The following is a 16,932-nucleotide window of genomic DNA, read 5'->3' on the forward strand; positions in this document are numbered from 1 at the left end:
TCCCTAAGCTCAGCAGTGGGAGCCAAAAATGTACAAGAGCTAAAGGTGAATGTACGAGGGAGATGGAAGAACATTTACAGCCAGCCCATGGGCTCCCACTGGGAGTTCCAAAAAATGAGCAGCCATTCCTCACCTTTTGTGGGGCTCCTTTTGAGGGGCGGGTTGGTAGTAGAAGATGGACATTCCTCCACCACATCCAGCCACAGAATCCTAGAATGGTTTGGGCTGGAAGGGACCTTAAACGTTATCTAGTCCAAACCTCCCTGCAATGAGCAGGGCCATCTTCAGCTAGATCAGCCTGCTCAGGGCCCTGTCCAACCTGACTTTGGATCTTTCCAGGGATGTTTTGTGCTGTTTTAGGAAGATGAGCTGCAGTGCCAGCACAGCTGGATCCTTAGCTCTCCAGTTCATTCTGGCTGCAGGAATCTCCTCACGGTGTTGTTCAAACACATCCTTATTTGTCGGGTGCAGGAGATCCTGAGGGCAAACTCTGGGTGCCCCATGTGCAGGAGGCTCCAAACCACCCAGCTCTGGGTTCCACTGATACCATTGCCTTGGGTTTGCATCCCCTTCCGCACCACAAGCTGTGGTGGATTAAGGCCCGTGGTCATTATAATAAGACAGATGAAATTTCACAAAAGTAAAATAAATTAAATTTTGAAACTCCATTTCAAAAAAGGAAATGAAATGAAAATTAATGGAATGAAATTTCAAAATTTCATGAAACTGAGTGACATTTTGAAATTTCCTGAAATGAAGTTAACATAATGAAATAAAATTTAATTAAATGAAATAAAATGAAACAATGAAATGAAGCTTGATGAAATGAAACGAAATGACGTGTCAAATTTTCATGACATGAAATGTCAAAATTTCATTAATTTCAAATAAAATGACTTGAATGGAATGAAGTGAAGTAAACATTATCTGTTATGACCGACGTTCCCCACAAGCCCCGCCAGATGGTTTGTGCCAACTTGGTTTTCCGCGCATCGCTGCCCGCGCACCTTTTTGGACGCGCTCGCTGACCGTAACGCCGCGCGCCCTCTCGCGAGAGGGAGGGCCGGGGCGCTTATAAAGGCTGCGCGCGACAGCGGCGGCCCTTCCGGCCCGGCGCGTGGACAAGATGGTGGGTGCGGAGGCCTCGGGCCTTGCCGCGCATCCCGCGGGCATCGCCGCCATCCCGGCCCCGCCCGCCGCGCGGCCCCGCGCCCGCCGCCCCCGGCACCTGCGGGACGCCGTGCGGGGCTCATCTCGAGGCGCGGGCGAGGCGATGCGCGGGGAGGCCGGGCGGGCCGGTGCGGTTCCGGGCGGGGCGCGGGATTTGGGTGGTGCGGGCAGCTGTGGGGGCATTTGGGGCTCTTTTTTCTAGAAGGGGGGGGGGGCGGCTTCTGTGTGGTTATGGCTTTTTTTGGGGTTCGCTTAGGGTAACTCGTGCCGAGTATTTTTTTTCTTAAATAGAGCCGTGTTTATTTTTAGTTCCGTATACAGCTGCACGGTATTTTTCTTTAATTTGCGTGTGAGATTGGATGTGTAAGTCTTTCTTTGGGCTGAGAGTTCTCGGGATGGAACCCAGTCTTTATTGGATCTGAGGCTGCAGGGGTGCTACTCGGGGAGAAAATCTTTGGAAAAAATACTGCACTTCCACCCAGAGCGACTGGCTCAAAGGCGGGTGTTGAGATGCTGCTTTGTTGCAGTTTTTCAAACTGAAATTGTTTCTGTAATGCTTTTTTTGCTACCGGTTCATTGAAAAATGTGAAGCTGCCTGTGCTTCATTTTCTAGACTTGTGGGGTGGACTGAACTTGTGGTGGCACGCTGTGACCAAATTACACCCTCTGTAGTTCCCTGGCTAGAGTGGGACTTGGTGGCATTTTAGAATAAACTTGGAAGGGGCATTAAAGAAATCTGAGCAGTACATAGGTATTGCATGGGGATTACGTTCCTGTAACATAATGGAATTCAGAAGCCCTGCAGGTGATACTGGGAATTTCTGGAACGCAAAATACCTTGGATATATGTAATACTCGTGTTCTCAGGCAAGGACAGAGCTGGCCTTGGCCCCCTGGCATAAGCAAGTCTCTGTAGCAAGCACTGAGTGTTGGTTTTCTCTCCACAGTCTCACCGCAAGTTCTCGGCCCCGAGGCACGGCTCCCTGGGCTTCCTGCCCCGCAAGCGCAGCAGCAGGCACAGGGGCAAAGTCAAGAGCTTTCCCAAAGATGACCCCAGCAAGCCTGTCCATCTCACCGCCTTCCTGGGCTACAAAGCTGGCATGACCCACATTGTCCGGGAAGTGGACAGACCTGGCTCTAGTATGTATTAATACTGCTCTTGGAACAGGAGGTGGGTTTGGTCAGGAATGGTGACAGGTGGCCCCTCCAGAAGCAGCTCTGGATTTTAGTCCTAGCTTGGCTTCACCCTGTTCAGAGTTGAAGTAGGTGGTGTGTTTCTGCTGTAACCACTGGTTTGGTTTAGCTGCACAGTAACAGACTCCTTGGGATGGCTCTTCTGGATGGAGGGACATCAGTCAGCTGCCTTCAGTGTTTATTTGGAGATTATCCAGTCCTGGATGTATTACTTGTTGCCATCCAGCTTGGCTGACCTTTCTCCTGAGCCAGCCTCAAAGTTTTGCAAGGCATTAAATTATGACTTCAGAGTTGGTGGCTTTACCCTGCATCGTCTCTGTGAAAAGAGCTTGAGTCATTTCACCTTTCACACAGAGGACTTGGGAGGGAGAAAAAACAGGTGGTTTTAAGAGAGTTGCTGCTGGAATTAATTGTGCTGTATTTCTGTTTCCATTCAGAGGTGAACAAGAAGGAGGTGGTGGAGGCAGTCACTATTATAGAGACTCCACCCATGGTCATTGTGGGCATCGTGGGATACGTGCAGACTCCTCGCGGTCTCCGTAGCTTCAAGACCATCTTTGCTGAGCACATCAGCGATGAGTGCAAGCGCCGCTTCTACAAGAACTGGTGAGAGGGCAGGGCCTTGCCTGGTCTCAGGCCATGGGTCGTGCTTTTACCGTTGGGTTGCAATGATCCTAGCATGGCTTTTGAGCCATTCGTGTTTAGCTTTGACAGACTGGCCTAAGAATGGGATAGGCTGTAGGAATGGCTCCATGAGGGTGGCAGCATAACTTTAGGTAGCGCTGGTGTGGGTGTGGTGGCTTTGGGTTTGCCCGAGAGCTCCCTAACAGGCTACACGTGATGATACTTCGACGGGCGGACATAAGGAAATCGCCTCTGGCGCTTGTTGTTGAGTGTCGAGTCCTGACTGTAGCCCTGTTTTCTCAGGAAAGGGGAAGACAAGTGTCACTTGTGATTGCCATTCCAGGTGCTCTTGTTGTGATTGAAAGTGTGCATTTGCCCAAGTGTGGCTCCAGCATGTCTGGAGCTTCCAGCCTGTTGATGAACTTGGCAGGCTGAAAAGATGTCAGAGTGGAGTAATAGAGTTCTCAAGGGTGTTTTAGTAACAGCTTTGCTGTTGGGCACACAAGGGGGGGAAATTAGAGTATTTTGAAGTAGATCACAGTAATCTCACAATTGCTTTAAAGATCTGGGGTTTTTTTTCCTGTTAATTGTTTGACATCTCCTTACAGTCTTTTGTTTTCTGTAGCGTGAAATTTAATGTGCTTTGGAATTCGTGGCAGCTCCGCTCAGCTTTGGCAACCTGGCCACTGTCTGATGAGCTCCCGGCTCCGCTTGCCAGTGGAAACGAGTCATTAGAAGCTGGCAATGAGCCAAAGCCCACTGAGGTGGCAACTCCTTCCGCTCACCCCATTTCCCTGGGGATTGATGAAGGGCTTAGCCAAACCTTGTCTCTGCTCTGCTCCTGAAGGCACAAGTCCAAGAAGAAGGCCTTCACCAAATACTGCAAGAAGTGGCAAGATGAGGAGGGCAAAAAGCAGTTGGAGAAGGATTTTAATAGCATGAAGAAGTACTGCCAGGTTATTAGAGTCATGGCTCACACTCAGGTAAGTACCTGTGGGCTCAGGTGTGCTGGAAACTGCTGAGAGAGCAGGCTTGAAACTTGATCCATCTCTATAGGGAGATTTCTGCCCTCTTGCAGCTTGATGCTGTCTATTCAACGCATTACACATTCATTTTCTGCAGAGCTGTGCTCACAGAATGTTTCAGGAGCCTTGGCAACCACTGGCTGGTTTTGAAGGAGTATCTAAAAGAGACTGAGCTGTAGTAGGAGCTTTTTGTGCTCAGTCCTTTGCTTATACTGTGTAGACCTAGATTCTCTCAATTTCAGCTACAAATAAAACCAGACTGAACATTGAACTGAGGGGTTTATGTGCTCAGCATCATTTCAGGCTGCATTCTGTTGAGATTGTGAACAGTCAGACTTTTGGCAGCTTCTCGTGCTCAGCTGGAGGAGGTGTTCTGCTGAGTGATGTGGTGTCTCCTCAGCTGTCAGTGCTCTGACTAAATTTCTTGGGCGATGGATTAAATCTTTTGAGTTGGCTCTCAGTGCAGTAAGATGGCTAATTTTACTCTAATTTCCTGTAGCAGACAGTAGAGGTAGTGTTACAACCTCTGTTGATTCTCTCACCGGTTCCCTCTACTAAATACAATAGAAGTAGCTGCAAATGTGATCCAACCCAAAGTGGCCTTAAGTGTGGCAGGCTTTATCAAACAGTTTGGGTTGGAAGGGACCTTAAGGATCATCCAGTTCCAACTCCCATGTTATGGGCAGGGACACCTTCCACTGTACCAGGTTGCTCAGGCCCCTGTCAAACCTGACTGAGCAGTTGTAGTGGGGGGGGCGGGGGGGCATTCCAGAGCTTTTCTGAGCAACCCATGCCAGTGACTCACAACCTTCATAATAAAAATAATCCTTCTTAGGTCAAATTTAAATCCCCTGCTTTTCAGTTTAAAACTGTTGCCCCATGTTTCTTGTTATTCCTCATTGGAATTTTTCTGATGGGTGGCATGCAACTTCCAGGTGCAATGACTTGCAAGCCACTATACAACTTCCCCCTTGTTGTAGGGCCTTCGTCAAGTTCTATATTTTGGAAGGGAATACTAGAGAAATAGATTATGCCAGGGCTAAAAGGATGTTTGGCTTAATACAGGGTCCATTTCAGAAGAGCAGGAGCTGAAAGTCATGTTTTCTGTGTTCTAGATGCGTTTGCTCCCCCTGAGACAGAAGAAGTCTCACCTGATGGAGATCCAGGTGAATGGTGGCACTGTTGCTGAGAAAGTGGATTGGGCCCGGGAGAAGCTTGAACAGCAGGTGTCTGTGTCAACGGTCTTTGGCCAGGATGAGATGATAGATGTCATTGGAGTCACCAAGGGCAAGGGATATAAAGGTAAACACACAGAAATCCTTCTCTGCGGTAGGATACAGTTTTTAATGAAATCCTAGCGTTGAATTTTCACAAGTGCACGTGCCAAGAGCTGGGTATGTAAATCCATACTGCTGTCACAGTTCAATGATGAGACCATGGAATGAGCGCTGGGCACAGCGCCTGACATCCGTGAGGAGTCATTCCATGCTGCCTTCCTTCTGAGAACACAGCCAGGGAGGGAGCTTCACCAGGAAATGCTGATTCCGGGGATGCTTGGTCTGTGCTTCCCTTTTGTTGCCTGGGGACTGCAGCTTGAAAAGGTGGCTTAAACTGTGATTGAAGACTTCAGTGACATCTCAGTTTGACAGCAGACTGCTTTGGTCCCTTGCAGGTGTCACCAGCCGCTGGCACACCAAGAAGCTGCCGCGCAAGACTCACCGGGGCCTGCGCAAGGTGGCCTGCATTGGTGCCTGGCACCCCGCCCGCGTGGCCTTCTCCGTGGCCCGTGCGGGCCAGAAGGGCTACCACCACCGCACTGAGATCAACAAGAAGGTTGGTGTCTCTCGGCTGCTAGGAAGAACGAGAGCTGCCTGATGTCACTTGCTCTGTGACAGTGAACAGTGGGGAGTTTTGCTTGGGGTGTTTTGCTGTGTTAGAATGTTGTCTTGGGGATAGTGGCTATGGTTAGTTATGTTGGTTAACTAAAATTCTGGCATGGCCACGTGTTTCCCAAGTGCAACAGACTGTTTCCTGAGGCTTTGTAGAATTCCTTACATTTTATTTGATGACAGGCTTTTTCTCCTACCTTTTGCTAAGTAGAATTGCTTTCTGTTTTTAGATTTACAAGATTGGCCAAGGTTACCAAATCAAGGATGGAAAGCTGATCAAAAACAATGCATCAACTGATTATGACTTGTCTGACAAGAGCATTAACCCTCTGGTGAGTTGCTGTAGCTCTGTGCCAAGAGTCTGCTTGTGAGCTGCAATCCTAAGAGGCAAATGGGCCCTGGTGTAAGTCACAAAATGATTAAATGAAGAGCTCTTAAATAAGTCAGCTGCTGTTGGAGATGGTGGTGTTTAGTCAGCCGAAGTATTGTCTTGTGTGACATGGAAATTGAATTTGTTATGTGGCAGTAGGACAGATGTTGCAAACCTTGAATGGTACTTGTACAAGGAATAACTTAGCAAGATGAGCTTTTGCTTTTTTGTCAGCCTCTTCTGCTGTTCTTAATAAAAAGCCTTACAGCAACAAGTAAATGGCTGCATCAAGAAACTTAACCAGTGAAAGGCAATACTGGAAACAGGATTTCAGTGGATGTGGGAATGGCCAAGGCTCAGAAATGGTGTGGGTCTGTAGGCAGATGTGATCACTGGTCCTGCTTGGTACAGAGACTGAGTGTTCTCTCCTTGCTCAGGGAGGCTTTGTCCACTACGGTGAGGTGACCAATGACTTCATCATGGTGAAGGGCTGTGTTGTGGGGACCAAGAAGAGGGTCCTGACCCTGCGCAAGGTGAGTAGTGGGCTGGAATGGTTTAAGGGAGCTGTGCTGCCTCTGGTGCAGGTGTGGTGTGTGCTGTTCTGAGAATCATGAGGCGTGCTAGAAAGGAAAGCCTTAAACACACCTTGTAGTATTGGCTGTGGGAGTGGCACAAGGTCATTTCTGCAGGTGTAGTGATGGAATGGACATGGTTTTGGCTTGAGAAATCTTGTGATCAGAAGGACACTGGCAGAGTGGGGCTTGTGCTGCAGGGAGCTGACCAGTCCTCAGCCTGGGGAGGCTGAACCTGCACCTGGGAGGTGGAGGGCAAATGGCTTATGGTCATGTGTTCCTTGCACATGGTAGCATCTGAAGTCTGAGGTCAGAGGGACCGAGGAGGCATTAGCCTTGGAGGGGACAAGAAGTAGCCAGTGTACTGGAGGCTAAAAGGGCACTGCTGCTGCATACTCACCTGGCATCTCTCTGTTTAGTCCCTGCTTGTGCAGACCAAGCGCCGGGCCCTGGAGAAGATTGACTTGAAGTTCATTGACACAACCTCCAAATTTGGTCATGGCCGCTTCCAGACAGCTGAGGAGAAGAAGGCTTTCATGGTAAGGGCTCTTCCTGGCACATTTATTGTGTACCACTGTATTGTCTTTGAGCTCATGGCAGCTGATAGCTTGGCCTTTGGGCTGTCGTGTGGCCAGAGTTCCTGTGAAACACAAACTTCACTTGAGAGGCCTCCTGCCAACTTGGTTATAACTGCAGGGGGCCTGGGGTCTCACTTCCCCAGTGACAGCTCTCTGTCTCTGCGGGGTGATGCCATGTTAGGGCACAGGTTATTAAGTGTTGAAGCACAGAACAAGCACTGCTCCATTTCCTCTAAGAGCAGCTCGGGAGGAGGGTGCTCACAGTGGTGGCATTCCCAGTTTGTCACTTTGCTGGAGAAGGCAGAGGGAATTCTGTGAAGGTCCCGACAGGGTCAGAGCAGTGCTGTGCTTGGGGCCGAGCAGGAGCTTCCCCACCAGGTGGCACCAGCGTTGCTGCTCAGGCACATCCGGAGTCACGCGGCCAGCCCAGTGCGGCTGTGCCAGGTTCAGCTTTCCCCAAAACCTCTGGCTGTGGCCGTGGGACAAAGGGTTTCCAGTGGGTTGTAACATGGAGGGCTTTTTTTGCCTTTGTTTCTTTACAGCTTTTGTGGTTGGGATGTTTTGTCTTTTGTGCAGACTGCTGTTTACATAGCTTGTTTTTTGTGTGTTTTTTTCAGGGACCACTCAAGAAGGATCGCATTGCAAAAGAGGAGGCAGCCTAATGGGTGGAATGGTCCTATGGCCTGTGTGCTCTCAGACCAAAAAATAAATATTTTAAAGAAATTAATTTTGCCTCTTGGTATATACATCACTGTGTCAAGCCTGGTACTCTGACTACAGATTCTACATGTGGATCAAACCAAAGAACCATGTAAAGTTTTAGCTCATGAGCATCTGCCTTATAGCAGCAGGGTTGCTCTAATAAAAAATGAAGCTGCTATTGCTGTTTTTGCAGAGCAAAGATTGTGGATTAGAGCAGGATGTCTCTGGTGGTGTGAAATAGTGAAGCAGCAGGGGCCCTAAATGTGTTTGCAATTGCTGAGGTATTAGTCCACCTGTCAAGCCCGAGCTGGGTGGACAGAGAGCTTTGAGTAAAATGGGTTTTGAGATAAACCAGACGTTCAAACCACTAAATTTTAGGTAGCTGGCGAGTGCTGGTTGTTGTCATGGAAACCTTCCAGTGTCTGTATGGCAGGGGCTGTAGCCTGCACACTTTGCAAATGCAGTTTGTTGCTATCCCTGAGAGCAGCAGAAGGCAGCAGGTATCCTGAAAAATACAGCCTTACAGCAGCTGGATTTTTCTGAATTGCATGTAGTTTCCCTGCTGAAAGGTGACAGGAAGCAGGCCTGCCTGCGTGGGGAGGGGGATGATCTGCATCCCACTCTGAGGAGGTGGGAGGGCTGTGAGTGCTGCTGGTATTGTGTTACTGCCTGGCCTAAAATACCCTGCTGGCTCCCGGGGAGATGGTTTGCTGTGTCCTTCACTGACCATAAGTGGAGACGTGGCAGCAATTGAAGCAATAACTGCAGACCTTCACACCGAAGTGTAGCACTGCCCTGAAACAGACTTGGGTTGGCCCTATTTGCTCTTATCTAGAGTGGAGACAGGTGGGATGTAGAGATTTTTTTCATGTGGTGGTGAATGAGAGCCTTCTAAGAGTTAAAAGGTGGCAAGAAGGAGGAAAAACATTTACCTTGTTTCCCTAGAAACCAGACTGGGTGACTGAAAGAGCTGCCTGGCTTGCTGTCAGCTTCATTTAACACATGAACCTGCTCGCTGATTTCTGCCAAGTGAAATAAGAGAGAAATAATAAGAAATCATTTTTTTCCCTTGTCTCAAATTGGCAGGTAAGTGGAGAAGATCCTTAAATTAGTATTCCTCTGATGCAGAAAAGTGGAATTCCCAACCTCTGTCCAGCCTGAGCCTGCAGTTTTATGGGCAGCTCTAGAGTGAGGCTTTTTTCCCTCCACGTGTTAGCCTTAGGTGGGATTTTCACTTTTTAAAGCTGGTATGTACTAGCTGACATGGGAGGGCATGGCTCTGAGCCAACCCTGCCTTCTGTCTCACCAGTCAGATGCATCCAAGGGAATTGGGATTATGAGGATAAATGGCTGTGCTGGGGGTGAGCATCCATGACAAACTGTGGACTACCTTGATGAAAATCTCTAAAAGCACATAATTTTACCATGCCTTGTGGTGGGAGCTCTGGGATGTTGCTGATTCTAAGTGGCAATGATAGCAGAGGGAATTTTTAGTCATACTGGCACCTAAGTAGGTGGAAGCAGTCCTGGAGGAATGTCATTGTTGAAGATGCTCGGCGTGTGTCTGGCAGGAGGAGTTAGTTTGTCTTGGAACCCAGTGCCAGACTTGGGTTTGTTTATTTTTGAAGCGATTGTTGCTGACTGATAAAACAGCGGATGGTGAGGGGGAAAAAAAAACCCACAAAAGCGGTTTCCTGAAATCCTAGGGACATCCAGCGTCAGGAGGTGGCGCTCCTTCCTCTGTAGACACTTGTCGCCTAGGGCTTGCTGGTGGGACTGGCCTGGAGAAAAACCCTGCTTAGCTGGGGCACCCGGGCTGTGCGAGTCCTCTCAGCCCCGCTTAGGGCTCCCTGGAGCCCCACGATAATACCCGGCTCCCTTGCTGGGCAGCTCCTGGGAACCTGCTCTGGGAGGTCCCTGCCAAGCCATGTGCCTGGGGAGTGAAGCCATGGGATGCCAAGCTGGCTTTGGCAAAGCCTCCCACTCCTAAAACCTGAGTCCACCCTGCAACTCTCATCTCCCAGCCTTCCTGCTCCTGCAAAGCAGGCATACTCTATTTTGGGGACAGTCCCCAGTGCAACAGGCTGCAGATCATACATTGGTCCAGTAGCTCCTGAGTCCCAACATTTTTAGGGTGACTTAAATTTATTTTTAAGTACTTTGAGTTTTTCTTTTTGGCACTGTCATCTCATATCCCACAGCTCCATGAATGCTGTGGTGGTGCTGCTTGACTGTATCTTCCCTGCTCCAAAATGTCTAACCACATCCCAGTCCAGTCAGAAAAGATCCCACACCCTGGTGATGCTCAGACCAACCCAAGAGCCACAGGAGGACAGGGACAGCCCTGGCCCTGCTGAAATAACAGCAAAAGCCGTGGGAACGTGCCCTGCCCCAGCTGGTGGTGGGAGGGCTGTGGCTGGGAAGCGGGACTGGGTTTCACCCCCAGCACCCGGCGCTCCCCAGCTGCCAGCGGTGCAGGGCTGGGACCCGGCGCTCCCGGCTGGGGGGCCGCTTTTCCAGCGGCATCTGGCCCCAGCCAGCGTTGCTGCCTCTTTTCCTCGCCGAAGATGAAACGAGATGCAGCTGTGATGCCGGAGCAGAGTCCTTAGAAGTTTGTAAGGATGCCTGGGGGGGGGAAAAAAATTGGGTTCAAGTTGGAGGTCTTGGCTCCTGCAGTCAGCTTCACAAGTGGCCCAGCTGACACCCTGTCTTCCCACCCCGGCCCCTGCCTTTGATCCCAGTGACAAGCAGGGAGCTTCAAGTATGCTCGATGGGGGAGAAGGGTTGATGAAGGTGCCCCGGGGGAGCCACAGCCGGGTTCATGCACCGCAGCAGCTTTTCTGCCAGAGCAGCTCCGCTGCGCTGTCCCGAGGGCAGCGTGCGTTTGATTTGCAGCCCCCCCGGCCTGAGGACTCCTTTTGTACCTGACAACTTGCTGGCTTCTCACCAACCCTTAGAAGTGCCTGTGGGACCTGGGGGCATGGATGTGGTGGGGAGTGGTTCCCCACAGAGGCACTCCCAGCGCGGGCCCAGGGGGTGGCAGGCAGCCCTGCTCCATGACTGCAGCTCCCTGTGCCAAAAAGCAAAGCCAAAGCTGAAGTTTGCCCATTCCCATGGCCACCAGGGCCTTCTTGCCATGGAGATGTCAGTAGTCCTGGTGCAGCACTGCTCCCTGGCTGGGCACGGGACTTACAGGAGCCCACGTGAGTTTTGGGAAGTCTTTTCATTCCTTCCCTCAGCACGGTGCTGAGGAATCACATGCTTCTGTGGCAACCAATGGGCACATGGAGGAAGACTAAATTTATCTTCCACAGGCTCCCAACTTCCCCAAAACTGTGTGGGGCTGTCCTCCCTCCCTGGCAGGGACAGCTCCTGTGCCAGGGTCCCCTGGATGCCTAGGTGCCACCCAGCTCCCTACAAGCCCCAAAGCACTCCGATGTCAGGCAGCATTCTTGGTAGCATGTGTGGCATCAAATTCAAACCCAAGGACTTAATCAGGGAAAGACATATACCTAGATCTGGCTTGGACATCTAAGGGATACCTCTCTGAGACTGTCCACTGGGCTCAGGCATCACTTCACACCCAAATGCCACATCACAGGGCTTTTAAAACATGTATTTCTTAACTTCTTTATTGACACCAGTGGCCGTAGAGACTGAATTAATCCAACAGGGGCCGTTGCTGCTGGGCACAGCCGTGCAGGCACTCAGTGAGAGAAGCTACCCCCACATGTATCATTCCACAGGATAATTCCCCCTCACCTTTGTGGCTGGAGCTGTCTGCTGTGTACTCTGCTCCTCTCTGCCACTGTGTTCAAGGGGTAGATGGAAACCAAAGCTCATTATTCCCCTTGGGAATCAGCCAGCAGCCTGGGCTCTGGCAGGCCAGGTCGGCGAGGAGCTGTTGATGGCAGAGGTATTTATAATCTTTGTTTGGTTCCAGCAAGGCTGGACGCCCACTCCCGCTTCCCTTCATACAATAAGATCAAACAGCTCTGGGACATTTCCTTGCTCCTTGCAGATGAAATTCTTGCATCTGCCGACCTGCTCCGCCCTGCCTGGGGCTGCAGCCTCTTCCTTCGCTCAGAGACCTGGAGGGTTGCTGCCGTTGTTTATTCTGCCCCTAAACTAGCGATTTGCTAATTTTTCCCACCTTATACCCCACCATTTTCAGAGCTTATGGGTGAGCAGTAGAGGACTTGGACTGTGGCACCTTCCCCACCTCATCTTCGTTCCCTCTCCCACTTCTGAAGGACCTCAGCTGTGTTTGATGTGTCACATGTGGACTTTGCCCATGGATGTCACAGCAACTGGAGCAGGAAAGCAGGAGTTGGCACCTTACCCAAGAGCAAAGTGCCTGGCAGGAGTTTGTATCTGTCCCACACATCCATCCTCTTCTTTGGTGCCTGTCCCTGGTGACAAGCAGGGATAAGGAGAGGATGAGGTTCTAGGAAGGCAATACACCTGTGCTGGGAAGGTTGTCTGCATCACAGACGATGTGGAGGCAGGATGTACATCCTTGCTACTGGAACCTCTTGCTGCTGGCCTCATTCCAGCCCAAGGCCTTCACCATGTCTGTGTTGGAGATCTCATCCGACCCTTCTACCAAAGGCCATTTTGTTCTAGGGATCCCTCCGAGGGGCTCAGCAATGGGAGACCCCCACCACCACCACTGCAGCCAGAGATGCAGGAGAGACAGCATGCAGCATCCCAAGGGAGGTGGCACTGAACACTGACAAAGGCTGACTGTCCCCCAGGCTCTGCTTGAGGTGGAGTGGAATCATCCCCTGGCACGCAGCCGCTGGCAAATACCAGCCCAGATTCACCTGCCTCCTCTCCAAGAGGGGTTTTCCTGCCAGGCAGGAGCAGGCCCCAGGGATTCCAGCCAGCTGATGGAAACTGTGGCTGACCATACCCCAAGCCATGCTGTGCTGTCCTGTCCATCTCCCAAGCAAGTTTCCATTCCCTTCTCCAAGCAGGAGCCTTCCCAGGTGTCCCCGGTACTGAGGGGCTGCTGGCGTGGCAGTGGAGCCTGGCTGTGGGCAGGAAACACAGCTGCTTTTCATGTCCCCTCTCATAGCACAGCTCATGCTCAATCTTTCAGCAGATCCCTGTGATCTAGGGGTAAATTATGTGTGTCAGGTTTGGGGCAGCCAAGAGGGGATTTTGGAGGGGGGAGGTAGCAGGGAGCAGCACGTGTGAGTGGCTGGGGAAGGACAGAGCAGGGTGGTCCATAGCTGGATATTTGGTACCTTTGCAGCATCTCCTCCTGGAACATGCTGGGGTTTCAGGCTGAGCTTGGAGGCCCAAAATGCATGTCACCCCTACTTTGAGCCTTTGGCATCCCTTCTTCTTCAACCCAAGCCTTCATCCAAAAGGCAACCCTCAGTACTGTCCCCCCATGCCTTGCTGCTCCTCCTCCTTGCCCCCAGGGTGCTGAGCTGGGTCTCTGCAGTGCGGAGCATGGGATGTGCGCCAGAGGAAGCAGTGGAGACGGCGGCAGGGCAGGGACCCAGGTGTGAACCCACACAGGTAGCAGGGCTGTGACTCAGCCATCCGAGAGAAAGCGCCGCGGTTCCCCAGCTGTTGGCACGGCTGAGGCCGGGAGGGCTCTGGCGGGGAAACCAGACACGCCACTGGCCTCACTGCTCACCAGCCTTTTGCTCCAGCGGCCGTGCCTGGCTGCCCTGGGGCTGCTGGAGTGCAGGAGCACTGAGCTTTCAAATTTAGTGCTTTTCATTTCCATGGGAAAAAGCACCTCTTTCCCCTGGAGACCCAAGAGACACATGTACCCCAAAGATTTTCCACCTCTGGGTCCAGCCTAGTGTTCGAATCTGATGGGGTCCAACCACGGAGACCCTTTCTCCTTGCAGGCAACCTTTCCTCTTCCTTCTCTTTCTCTGCAAAGAGTTAAACCTCTCTCCAATTCAGCACCTTTTCCCTCCCTCCTGCCCCCGGGATAATGTTTAACCGAGCTCATTGCTAATTAAATATCGATGACCTCAGGCAGGTTTTGTTATCGTCTGGAAACACCTGATGCATGTGTCACCAGAAAGAGTTTTTCTTGTCTCAAGTACACCGGCAATCCTTGAACTCATGTTGGCTTTTCCCTTCCCACCCCGCCGGCCGCCCCTGCCCATGGGCACCACCGAGGCTTTGCTGGCAACCAAGCGCTCCGACTCGTGTGGGCTTGTTGTAGCCACTCCTAATTGCAGGGGTCAGACACGGTGGGAAGGAAAGTTTTATTCCTCTTTTCCTTTCCCAAAGCATGGCCATTGCTGCCCACCATCCACAGCTGAACAAGCTCAGCTTGATCTTGGGGGTCTTCTGGGCTGAGTTTGTTCTATCCTACCTCCTGTGAGCATGGGGATGACCCATCTTGGGGTTTGGCTCTCTGAAATATCTCCTGGGATTTCCCAGGGGAGCAACAAAGTCCCACAAGGAAAGCATTTCTTCTTCTCCTGTCCTCGAGGGTAGACTTGGATCCACACTGCCAGAATGAGCAGGCAGGTGCCAAAACCCTTAAAGGTTGCAATGGAGAATGGGATAGAAAATAAAGGGAGCAAAAGAGAAAGACAGTGATAAAAGGGAGGCTGTGAAGGGGTTAGAGATGTTCTGAGAAGGGATTGTGAGTACATTTTAGGCAAGATGGACTTTTACAGGGCAGAGCCATATTCTAGATGGGTTTGGGACCTCTGTCCCCCTGAGCTGGATGTGTGGAAATAGAAGGGACTCCTCAGGAATTGCACAGCAGCTGGGGTTTCCTGCCAGGTCCACCAGCCTTGTGAACAGCCTCTGAACCTTTCTGCTCAAGGAGGTCTCTCAGCACTACAGAAATTCTCAAGTCTGGTTTTCTTTGTGGCGAGTAGCAGAGGCTTTGCTGACATCATTTTCACACTCCATGGTATAAATAGCCATCCTGAAAAACAAAGGAAAACTCCCCATGAAGACCATGTAAGGCAGAGCTACAGTTGCAGCATTTATTTATTCGCTCACTGTAGCTATTTCCTGCCTCTGTTGGTCAGAGACCTCCTGTGTTGGCCAAAAATCAGATTTCCTCCCTTGCCAGGAATTTATGGATCAGCAGTACTGATGGTAACAAGGGAATCACAAACCCCTGGCTCTGACAGCACAAACTCTTGTCTACACTTGGCCTCAGTCCCACCAGTTGCTCCAAGGCCCAGCACATCTACTGGGCATCTACAGGGTAGGGCAGTGGAGGAACAGCAAGGCCAGGGCTGAGGCTGGAAGGTCCAGTAAGGCTGGAGGAATCAGTAAGGCTGGAGGTACTATCTTTCTACCTCTATCAGCTCTGCAAGTCTGGTGTTCACTGGATGTTGCAGCAGGCAGAACTTCCTCAATTTCTCTCAGGTTGTACCACCTCCAAGCTACCCGGATCCCCAGCGGGAAGCAGATGCCGTGTTAGAGAGGAGCACACTGGAAAAGTTTCCAGGCCATAAAGCCAGGGGGGTGCCACTCAGGTGCACACAGAGTCAGTTTTTGCTGTCCCCCACTCTACAGGTCCCTGCCGTGCGAAGCAAAGGGAGCACTCGGTCAAGGACCAGCCCAGCACCTGGGAGGGGGAGGGTGGCGCAGACACAGACCCAGCTTGTTCAACAAGCTGGAGCGTGGCTGCAGATGCACCTTCTTCAGGCTCCAGCTGCACCACGGCTCTGCAGCTCCTTCCCAGTGTTTGTTGCTGCCTCCAGACCTGCCAGCAGATCAGTCTGTGCATGTGCTCCTTCGCTCGCTCCAGGCACCATCAGCCAGGCTCGCTCGGGCTCCTTCTTCTCCTGCCCCAGCTGTGCCGGCAGCGCGCTGGGAGGGTGGCAGCTCCTCCTCAGGAAGTGGTGGCCAAGAGCTGGGGATGGGACCTTCTTCAGGAAATCCAGGCAAACGTTTTGGGCCATTAGTGAGGGTTCCCTAAATTTCAGATCTGCATGTGGGATGCTAAGCAATCCCAGCTCTCCTTTGGGCGTGCTTGGGGTGGAGAGGTGGACATACAGGTCCAGGACTCCTGCTGCATGGGGGCACATCTGCAGGCATTAGCTCCCTTGGCCCTGTCTGTAAGCCTGAGCTGCCTTCAGCTTTGTTCATGGATGAAGACAGATTGCAATTACCCTTGCCTGCTTCCCAGAAATGCTCTATCCCCTAGGAAATGGAGCTGGGATGGCAAGGGAGGGCACGGGACAGCACCTTGCTGCTCTGCTGACTCGTGATGGGGACAGCAGCTGGGGACAGCGTCAGAGCTGCTTTGCCTGGCCACCATGGCCAAGGTGTGGGGATGGAAGGACCTGCCAGCATGGAGCAGTTCCCCTTTCTGGCTGCTCACTCCCCTGCTTGAAATCCCCCCTGTGCACAAGTAGCCATGGGGGCAGGGAAGAAGGGGGTGCCAAAGGTTAGTGTGAGCTGTTTGGAGGGCTGACTCTAGGGAGGGTCCCATCCAGAGCACTGTCTCCTTGGTCATTGTTATCAGGATAATTCTCCAGCCACTCGAATCCTGTTTTTGTGCTGGTGTTGCCTGGCTCTACAGGAGTGAGGGGGGAGAAACACAGGAAACGCTAGCGACGGAAGCAGAATCATCTCCTGGAGAGAGCGAAGAGCTGCTGACGCCACTGAGGGGAACAAAGACATTCAGAAGGAGTTAGACATGAATTTGTGCTGGAGACAGCCCAGACAAGTAGTCTCAGTCCCAGCTTACGGCACACCTCACATTCCTCCAGCACACTGCACCTCCCAGCCCAACCTCCTGCACTGAGTTCTGGGGTGCAAAGAGACCTTGAGGGGTCCCCAGGTGAGGAGAGGAGG

The 16,932-nt window shown here is 51.6% G+C and overlaps 1 protein-coding gene and 1 non-coding gene across 2 annotated transcripts; both read left to right on the forward strand.

The window, feature by feature from the left end:
• The first annotated feature begins 1,045 nt into the window (after positions 1 to 1,045).
• Positions 1,046 to 8,149, forward strand: RPL3 (ribosomal protein L3). The gene is made up of 10 exons (XM_053943302.1): positions 1,046 to 1,129; positions 2,118 to 2,310; positions 2,802 to 2,970; positions 3,836 to 3,971; positions 5,129 to 5,315; positions 5,686 to 5,846; positions 6,133 to 6,234; positions 6,710 to 6,805; positions 7,264 to 7,383; positions 8,040 to 8,149. The coding sequence occupies exons 1-10, from the start codon at positions 1,127 to 1,129 to the stop codon at positions 8,082 to 8,084; spliced, it is 1,212 nt and encodes a 403-aa protein (XP_053799277.1). The 5' UTR covers positions 1,046 to 1,126; the 3' UTR covers positions 8,085 to 8,149.
• Positions 5,431 to 5,523, forward strand: LOC128788994 (small nucleolar RNA U83B). Its single transcript, XR_008431281.1, has one exon. It is a non-coding gene; the product is annotated as a small nucleolar RNA U83B (small nucleolar RNA).
• Positions 8,150 to 16,932: the final 8,783 nt, after the last annotated feature.

Source organism: Vidua chalybeata, chromosome 5 (assembly GCF_026979565.1).
Source record: "Vidua chalybeata isolate OUT-0048 chromosome 5, bVidCha1 merged haplotype, whole genome shotgun sequence".
NCBI classification, from domain to species: Eukaryota; Metazoa; Chordata; class Aves; order Passeriformes; family Viduidae; genus Vidua; species Vidua chalybeata.